The 9,661-nt window shown below is 40.3% G+C and overlaps 1 protein-coding gene across 1 annotated transcript in view; it reads left to right on the top strand.

Annotated features, from left to right (window-relative positions):
• Nucleotides 1–9,661, top strand: part of MYO1E (myosin IE) — a 230,912-nt gene that overhangs the window by 111,509 nt on the left and 109,742 nt on the right. Inside the window, exon 4 of the mRNA XM_037739750.1 lies at nucleotides 4,972–5,066. Within this exon, the coding sequence (XP_037595678.1) occupies nucleotides 4,972–5,066 (95 nt within the window). The remainder of the gene's footprint in view (nucleotides 1–4,971; nucleotides 5,067–9,661) is intronic.

Here is a 9,661-nt window from a genome sequence, read left to right as displayed (position 1 = left end):
TTTTGAGATGGAGTTTCGCTCTTGCCGCCCAGGCTGGAGTGCAATTGGCACAATCTCGGCTCACTGCAACCTCCGCCTCCCTGGTTCAAACGATTCTCCTCCTCAGCCTCTCAAGTAGCTGAGATTACAGGCATGTGCCACTAGGCCCAGCTAATTTTGTATTTTTAGTAGAGAAGGAGTTTTACCATGTTGGTCAGGATGGTCTCGAACTCCTAACCTTGGGTGATGTACCTGCCGTGGCCTCCCAAAGTGCTGGGATTACAGGCATGAACCAATGATTACATGCCTGACCAATGATCTCCTTTTTAGAGCACAGCTCAAAACTTAGGAGTGTCTAGTATTTGAGCCTTATTTGCATAAAAAATGAGTAAATGGGCTGTTGGACCTACAGCTTAGGGATCTTCCTGTTTCCACATATGACACAAAACTCTAAGGAATAAAAATCGGTTATATGTTAAAAAAAAAAAAAAAAAAAAAAAAAAAAAAAAAAAAAAAAAAAAAAAAAAAAAAAAAAAAAAAAAAAAAAAAAAGAGCTATGGGTACTGATTTGCAGAATCAGAACTATTGTTTAACTATGACTTGAACATGAAAAATGAATCTTGTATTACTTCATTTATTAATTTGATCCTGGTCCCTATTCAAAATCAGCTCCATAGCCATTTCGGTTGTGTTGTAAAAATGGAAGCTGTAATTCTCCTTAATATATTTTCTTCTTTGGTTCATCACTTCCCCAGGCCTCCCCATCTCTGCATCTTTTTCTTTCGTTTTCCTTCCCTCTTTGCAGCAGAAGCACAAGAGCATTCATTAATCCTGACCCCTAAAAAGCAAACAAAAGAGAGCCCACACAAATTCATCAGTTGAAGTGGAAGGCAATTTACCCGGAGCAAAAGCCCACCCCATTGTTGCCAGATGAATGGTGCTGGTCGCTGGAGCCGAAGGAGGCTGCCACGCGAAAGACCTTTGATAATGCTGCCTTTATGGGAGCCCAGCACAAGGGAAACACTGTCAGCAGAGGCTGGCCCTGCCCTAGTGCACCGATCAGCAGGCGCACAGAGCTGGCTCGGCGTCCTCAGTGTCAGCCAAGACGCTGTAGATAGAAGTGCGGTGCATGTGTGTTTCTCTCCAGTTTTCTGAAAAGGGTTGCCATATACACATCCCTTTTAGACTATTTATCTTTTGAAGTGTTCTCTTTAAAGAAATGTATTATTTCTAAAAACTATGCTTAATTTTACTGCTAATCGTAACAGATTATTGTAAAACTGGTATTTACTGAGTGCCATATACTATGTTATACTTGCAACAATAATGAAACAGCCCTGGATGCTGGCTGTGTTATAGTGTCTATCTCCATTTCACAGATGAGGAAACTGAGGCTCAGAGAAGTGAAGTACTAAAATCTACTAAGTGGTAGAACTAGGAGTTGAAGTCAGGTCCTGATGACTTGGAGAGTCTCAGGGAAGAGAAGAATCAGGGAGAGGAAATGCCTACTCTAGTTTTCTCATAGATAGCTGAGAGGTTCAATAAGTCCACAGATGGGAAACCAGTTTGGAAAATATAGAGTGACATGCAAAGGCCAAGTATGACAGTTCAGCAGTGTCGAAGCCTTACTGGGCAATGACTTGCCCATGCCTTTCCCCATTGCCCATAGCTTCCTCGCCACCCTGGTTCCTTCCATTTTCCATCTTCTTGTCTTTCTTACAGTCCTCTACTTTATAATTTTCAGAGTCATTAAAGATAATTGTGCACTTGAGACCAGAACCCCAAAATAATGGTAACTGAGAGGGACCCTAAGGCTTAAAGTTTTGGTGACAGTCACACCTAGTGAGAACCTGACCTAAAAAGGGGATTTTTTTTTTTTTAAGACGGAATGTCGCTCTGTTGCCCAGGCAGTAGTGCAGTGGTTCTTTCTAAACTGACGGCAACCTCCACCTCCCAGGTTCAAGCAGTTTTCTGCCTCAGCCTCCCAAGAGGAGAATTTTTAACAAAATTATGAGAGGCCATTGTTTTGGACTAAGCTCATGCACTAACCCCTAATAGACCAGACCAAACCAACATGGGTCACTCATGTTAAATGTGACATAATCAAAACTTTAAAGAAACAGACCAGAAGATGCCAGCAGGAGGAGGTCCCCTCTACTTTAACCCTTACAAAAAGTAACCTAAAGTCTTTCTTCTCATTTTACAAACCCCATTGTTCTGCTATTTCTCAATGATATTCAAGAACAAGTAAGTACATCTGTACAATGGTGACAGAGTGACATTAGTGCCTAAAGTTTTGGTCAGTATCTGAAAATTGAGAAGATGACCGAAAGTGGGAAATTGGACTGGGCATGGTGGCTCACGCCTGTAATCGCAGCATATTGGGAGACCAGGGTGGGAGGACCGCTTGAGCCCAGGAGTTCAAGACCAGCCTGAGCAACGTGGTGAGACCGCATCTCTATTTAAAAACAAAAAAAGTGCAAGAGGGGAATTGTTAAATTATGTTTAGCGTAAAGCTGCCTCCTTACATATTTTAAGTTTAGTCTAAATGTTTTTTACTTTTCTTTTTTCTTTTGGAACAAGGTCTCTGTCACCCATGCTGAAGTGCAGTGGCATGATCTTGGCTCACTGCAGTCTCTACCTCCAGAGCTCAAGTCATCCCCCAACCTCAGCTTCCCGAGCAAGTAGCTGGGACTACAGGAGCACGCCACCATGTCTAGCTAATTTTGTTTCTTTGTTGTGGAGAGAAGGTCTCAGTATATTACCCAGGTTGATCTGGAACTGCTGGGCTCAAGTGATCCTCTGGCTTTGCCCTCCTAAAGTGCTGGGATTACAGGCATGAGCCACCACGACCAGCCCTAAATGTTTCTCTGTACACAGTGAACTGTAGCCTATCCAGATGTATAAACAAACTATAATCTACTTTTCTGCTAATCACTGAGTTTTGGCCAATCAAAGGTGGCCAGCAATTCAAACTGTGTTCAAATAAGGCAAACTCCGAAGTGTAACTAATCTGTCTGTTTCTGTACCTCACTCCATTTTTTTTTTTTTTTTTTTTAAATTGAGGAAGACTCTCATTCTTTCACCCCGGTTGGAATGCAGTGGTGCGGTCTCAGCTCACTGCAACCTCCACCTCCTAGGTTCAGGGAGTTTTCCTGCCTCAGCCTCCTGAGTAGCCAGGATTACAGGCATGCGCCACCATGCCTGGCTAATTTTTGTATTTTTAGTAGAGATGGGGTTTTGCCACGTTGGCCTGGCTGATCTCGGACTCCTGACCTCAAGAAGTCCTTCCACTTGGGCCTCCCCAAGTGCTGAGATTACAGGTGTGAGCCAGGGCCAGCCCTCGCTTCCATTTTCTGTACATGACTTTCCTTTTTCTGCCCCTAAACCTTACAGCATATGGCAGCACTGGAGACTCTCTGAACCTTTTCTTGTTCCAGGGCGGCCACATGCACGAGTCATTCTCTGCTCAATTAAACTCTGTTAAATTATAATTATAATAATCCTGCACAAGCAGTATGGACTAGAAGTTCGTCTAAATCCATATCCTGAGGTCCCCTACAGACATCCAATTCTGACCATAAGGTTAAGGCAGAGATAACATGTTCTGGTTCCTGCATAGGATTCTTTCATCTACAAGGTCTGGGCATAGCTTGCAGCACTCACTGGGTACTTCCCCCTAAGAGCCCCCTGCCCACAACTTGGGAAGAATGCTGGGTGTTGGATACAAAGTCCCCTTGTCCTAAGCCCTCCCCATCAAACTCTCATCTTCCAGAACACGGCAGTGAGCAACAACTTCTAGCCAGGACCCCTTTTCTACAGTAAGTCATTTCACAATAAAATGGGTTAAGTAAGTTAAGCTTTACCTTTGTGTATCACTCTACCTTGTCAAATTGTTTTCCCATCCATCATTTACATTGTGAGACTTGCAGCTTGGACGCCATTATTCCCACAGTTGTAGCTCACTGCATCCTCCAACTCCTGGATTCAAGCTATCCTTCGGCCTAAGCCTCCCAAGTCGCTAGGACTGCAGGCGAGTGCTACCACACCCAGCTAATTAAAAAAATTTTTTGTAGAGACTAGACTCCAAGTCCTAGGATTTACATGACTCTTCTGCCTCAGCCTACCAAGTAGCTTGGAGTGATTACAGGCTGGGAGTGTTCTTTCCCCATATATACCCAAGAAAGTATTTCTCTTTTTAGTCATTTTTGAGGTTGTGATGAAGGTGCATGTCAAGAAATTGAATAAAGCAGGGCTGAAGTCAGCCTGATAATTTATTAAGCATGGGAAATGTATTTAGTTTGATATTTGTGCATAGCTAAGATATCCTATTAGATGAAATCACAAACCCAGGAGAATATCTTAGTGTGGCAGGATTTTAGGATTTTTTTGTTTCCAGTAGAGATGAAACAAACTGGCTTATCCCTTTAAAGAACCACACCTCCTTGCCCTCTTCTTATGGAAAGTTTTAAGTATTTTTCCTGATCCATAGATAATCTCACCTAATTCCTTCTGAGGCTCCAGAATCTACAACGTGGCCTCTTAGAAAAAATTACATAGGAATTTGGAATTCTGGTGGACGTCAGATCTAGGTGTGTGGCAGGCCTCTCCTAAGACCTGTTGCCCAAGTGTCTACAGAAACATTTAGAAACGGACTGTCAACTGCAGAGGTGTTTATGGGTGGAAGGGTAGGGTGTTGGAGTGTCTGAAGACGCAGGGCACATCCGGAAGGCTGAATCATGCGTGTGCCTACGGAAGACTCGTAAATTCCATCTTAATTTTGTGAGGGTGTAACTCTTGATGACCTAGGAAATTTTATGAATTCTTGTATCATGCAACCTTTAAGATGTAATTATAGGAAGTGGAACTATCGTGCTTGAATTCATTTCCAAATTCAGGGAAAGAAATGTGTTGCCTATCTGACCATGATTTTGTTTTTATTTTTTTATTTTCTTCTTATTTATGTGTTGTTATTATTTTTTGCTTTTCTAGGCACAGTATGAAAACCCACCACATATCTACGCCCTTGCAGATAATATGTACAGAAACATGATCATTGACAGAGAGAACCAGTGCGTCATCATCAGGTATGAAAAAGATTCTTATCAGTGGGCAAAAAGGATATGAGACTATGCCGTGACCATGGATCTCGGTCGATAAGCAGTGGTTTTGCAACAGCTACTGATGTCAGAGTCTGGTTAATGTGTTTGAGTAACAAGCAGGTTAGCTGTTTTATCTTGGTTTATTTATAACTCTGTGCAATAGAGCTGCAGATCAGAAAACTTTTGAGCTTCTGTGGGGTTGCAGTAAGTATAATAAATAGGTTTTTGCTGTTTAGTCAGATGGAATCCTTTTCTCTAGGTCCCTGTTTTTTCTTTCCGTTCATAATTTAGTAATTCATATTTGAATATTTTTCATGAACTCTGTCATTTGTATGGAATGCAGGGGTAGATTACTGGTAACTGCCAGCATGAGGAGTCTGTAGACATGTTTCATAATCCCTCTAGTCTGACATGGCTCTGAATCCTGGCTGGGTTTAAGTCAAGCCTTTTCAACCTGCAGGCTAGGACAGCTTGCATTGTGGCCCAACACAAATTTGTAAACTTTCATAAAACATTATGAGACTTCTTTGCAATTCTTTAAAGCTCTTCAGCTATGATTTGTATTAGTACATTTCATGTGTGGCCCAAGACAATTCTTCTTCTTCCGATGTGGCCCAGGGAAGCCAAAAGAGTGGACACCCCTGGCTTAAGTGCTTTTAAAAGTCTGCTTACTTACAAAAATTAGCTGAGCATGGTGACACACGCCTATAATCCCAGATACTAGAGAGGCTGAGGCTGGAGAATCCCTTAAGCCTGGGAGACGGAGGTTGCAGTGAGCCAAGATTGTGCCACTGCACTCCAGCCTGGGTGACAGAGTGAGACTCTGTCTTGAAAAAAATAATAAAACTCTGCTTACTAACGCCAGATGGGGCGGCTCATTTCTGTAAGCCCCAGAGTTCGAGACCAGCCTGGGCAACATGGCAAAATCCCATCTTTACAAAAAAAAAACAAAAATTAGCCAGGCACCTGGTGTCATGTGCCTGTAGTCCCAGCTACAGGGGAGGCTGAGTGGGGAGGATCACTTGAGCCATGGAAATCAAGGCTGCAATGAGCTGAGATTATGCAACTGCATTCCAGCCTGGTAACACAGCAAGACCCTGTTTAAAAAAAAAAAAAAAGGCTCACATCTGTAATCCCGCACTTTGGGAGGCCGAGACAGGCAGATCACTTGAAGTCAGGAGTTCAAGACCATCCTCGGCAACTTGGTGAAACCCCATCTCTACCAAAAATAGAAAATTAGCCAGGCATAGCTGTACTGCCTGTAGTCCCAGCTACTGAGAGGCTGAGCCATGAGAATTGGTTGAACCCAGGAGGCAGAAGCTGCAGTGAGCCAAGATCACACCACTGCAATCCAGCCTGGAGGACAGAGTAAGACTCCATCTCAAGGAAAAAAATGTCTGCTTACTATTGTAAATATTTTCTTTTCCTTTGTATTTTTATTGTGAATATTTTCAAACACTAGAAAGTATAAGCATCCATATGCTCATCAGGTAGAATTTGACATTTTACATTTTATCATACATATTTGTGTTCATCTTTTTTAGTTTGCCTGAGAGATTTTTGAAAACCTTTTATTATGGATAGTTATAAATATACACAAAATGAGAAAGAATAGTAGGTGTCCCTGTATGTCTATTATCCATTTTGCACAGTTACCAATATATGGCCAATTCCGTTTTATTTGGTCCTCCCATTCTGTCCCACTTGATTACTTAAAGCAAATCTGGCAGGGCATGGCAGTGGATTAATTTCCAAGGTCAAGAAAAGATTACATATAATCCTGGCACTTTGGGAAGCCATAGGGCAGAAGAGTCACTTGAGGCCAGGAACTGGAGACCAGCCTAGACAACATAGCAAGCCATGTCTCCATAAAAAAAATTTTAATTAGCTGGGTGTGGTGGTACACACCTATAGTCAGTCTAGGGAGGCTGAGGCAGGAGAATTGCATTAGCCCAGGAGTTTGAGGTTACGGTGAGCTATATACTTGAACCAATGTACTGTAGCCAGGCTGGACAAACAGCCTGTCTTAGAAAAAAGAAAAGCAAATCCAAATATCCCCTTTATTTGTCAGTAATTAATATGTGCCTCTAAGAAATCATTCTTACCACACCTTAAACATGAAGAATTCTTTTATAGTATCCAATATTATCAGTATTCCAATTCCATGCTTTTCTTACAGATTCTTTGTCATAGTTGTTTTTATTTAGTAACCAAACAAGGTCCACATACTGCACCTGGTTGCAACGTCTCTTCAGTCTTATAACTATTTTCCCTTCCTCTTTTTGTTTTCTTGGGTTTGTTTAAAAAAAAAAAAAAGTTTTCCCCTATTTCCCCCCAACAGACCCCAGTGGAGGGTGGGGAGTTGGGAAGAGATAGCATGGGGAGAAATGCCAGATATAGGTGAAGGGGAAGAAGGCAGCAAATCACACTGCCATGTGTGTACCTATGCAACTATCTTGCATGTTCTTCAAATGTACCCCAAAACCTAAAATGCAATTAAAAAAAAGTAAAAAAAAAAAAAAAAAAAAAGGTTTTTGTCCTGTAGGTCTTGCTACACTCTGGCATTGCCTAATTGTATCCAGTGATGTTGCTTTAGTATTCCACTGTTCCTACACTTTTTGTAAATTAATAGTTAGACCTAAAAGCTTGATCAGACTCTGATTCCATTTTTGGCAAAAATAACTTTATCAGTGATGCCGTGCACTTCCTGCCTGTTGCTCTTTCTTCTTGTGTCCGGGTTGTCAGTGAACCCATCTGTTATAAATCATTTCAGAGCCATTGTCTAATTAGTGGTTGAAAAATATTTTTTATCTAATTCTGTCATTTTTTTGCATTTATTAGTTCTTTTATTTGGTCACCTTAAAAATATATGGGAAAATTAGACAAAACACTGGATTCTTGCTCAAGGATTATCTTCAAGATATGTAGAAAAAAACACACTGGATTCATTGCCATTATGCACCTATTTTCAGTACAATCAATTGTCGCCCTAGTAGTCTCCCAAGGTAATGTGACTCATTTTCAGTATTATTCCAAACTGGTGGATTTTTAATATTGTACCTGTTTAACTACACTGCAGTTATACTTTTCAAGGCTAGAATGATCTTATTGTTGAACTGTGACTTTCTTTTATCTTAGCTCTTATGTCCTTTGGACATGACCAGTAGGCTCAGTTTCCTTCTTTAAGACTTTGCAGCTCATCTTGTGTATTTCCTGTATATTGTGTATGTCCTATGCAAGATGTAGAATCCACTCTCTCTCCAGGGGCCTTGGTTCTTTTCTGTTTTCTTTTCCTTTTCTTTTTGAGACCAAGTCTCACTCTGCCACCCAGGCTGGAATGTAGTAGTGTGATCTCAGCTCACCACAACCTCTACCTCCTGGGTTCAAGTGATTCTTCTGCCTCAGCCTCCTGAGTGGCTGGGATTACAGGCATGTGCTACCATGCCTGGCTGATTCTTTTGCATTTTTAATATAGACAGGGTTTCCCCATGTTGGCTGGGCTGGTCTTGAATTCCTGACCTCAAGCGATCCACCCACCTCAGCTTCCCAAAGTGCTGGGATTACAGGTGTAAACCACCGTGCCCTTCTGGGCCTTGGTTCAGTTTAATGGGAAATGGTGTTAAAAGACCGGTAAACTGGGCACCAAGAATGCTCACTGCGCTGTTGTTAGTGCCTGTAGTTTTCTGAAAGGACAAAGCTAGGGAATATGAGTTTTTTAAGAGAAAAATGAAATGGAAAAATTGTTTCCAGTTAATTTAGAAGATTTCAGTTTTTCTTTGATTTTAATTTTTGTATCCTATTTCTCTTATGCTGAAAAATCTTAGTTCCTGATTACATTAGCAATTGTTTGCATTGCATTTTATACATTTTAGATAGATAAAGTTTGTTAATGCTTTTAAAATAACAATACCACTATTATTAGTAGCAATACTGAATTTATTTTAAAATTTCTTTTTTTTTTTTTTGTCCAAATGCCCAATATTTACAGTCAAAATACTGGGTTTCATAAAAGTCACTTAAAATAATCCGTTTCTGTGTCAACCTGACCTACAGTTGGGTTCATTTATTTCATTTTCATTTTTAGTTGTTTAGCATTTTTAATTTTGTTTTCATAATTATGTAAAACATTTACATAATTCCAAAGTCAATATTGCAAAACGTGAGCACTGAAGCATTTCGAGGTAAATATATATCTGAGGTATTTAAAGATAAATATAGACTTCATGACATTTTACCCCTAAATATTTCCACATGCATCTCTGAAAAATTGAAATATTTTCTTACTAATCCCAAGTCCATTATCATAACTAAATAATTAATAGTACTTTTTCAACATCATCTAAGAACTTCTATTAACCTTCTTTAATTGTGGCAAATGTCCTTTTTTGCTGGTTTATGCAAATCAAGTAATGCTGAATGCATTTGGTTATGAATCATAAATTTATTTTTATCCTACCATAGTTCCTCTGTTACTACTATTTTTTTCATGACACTGACTTTGAAGAGACCAAACTACTTTTCCTACAGACATCATTTACATTTGTCTAATTGCTTCTTTTTTTTTTTTTTTTTTTTTTTTT

Source organism: Cebus imitator, unplaced genomic scaffold, assembly GCF_001604975.1.
Source record: "Cebus imitator isolate Cc_AM_T3 unplaced genomic scaffold, Cebus_imitator-1.0 Scaffold74, whole genome shotgun sequence".
In the NCBI taxonomy this organism is placed as follows: domain Eukaryota; kingdom Metazoa; phylum Chordata; class Mammalia; order Primates; family Cebidae; genus Cebus; species Cebus imitator.
Note: the sequence above shows the minus strand (reverse complement) of the source record. Positions and strands in the feature narration are given on the sequence as shown.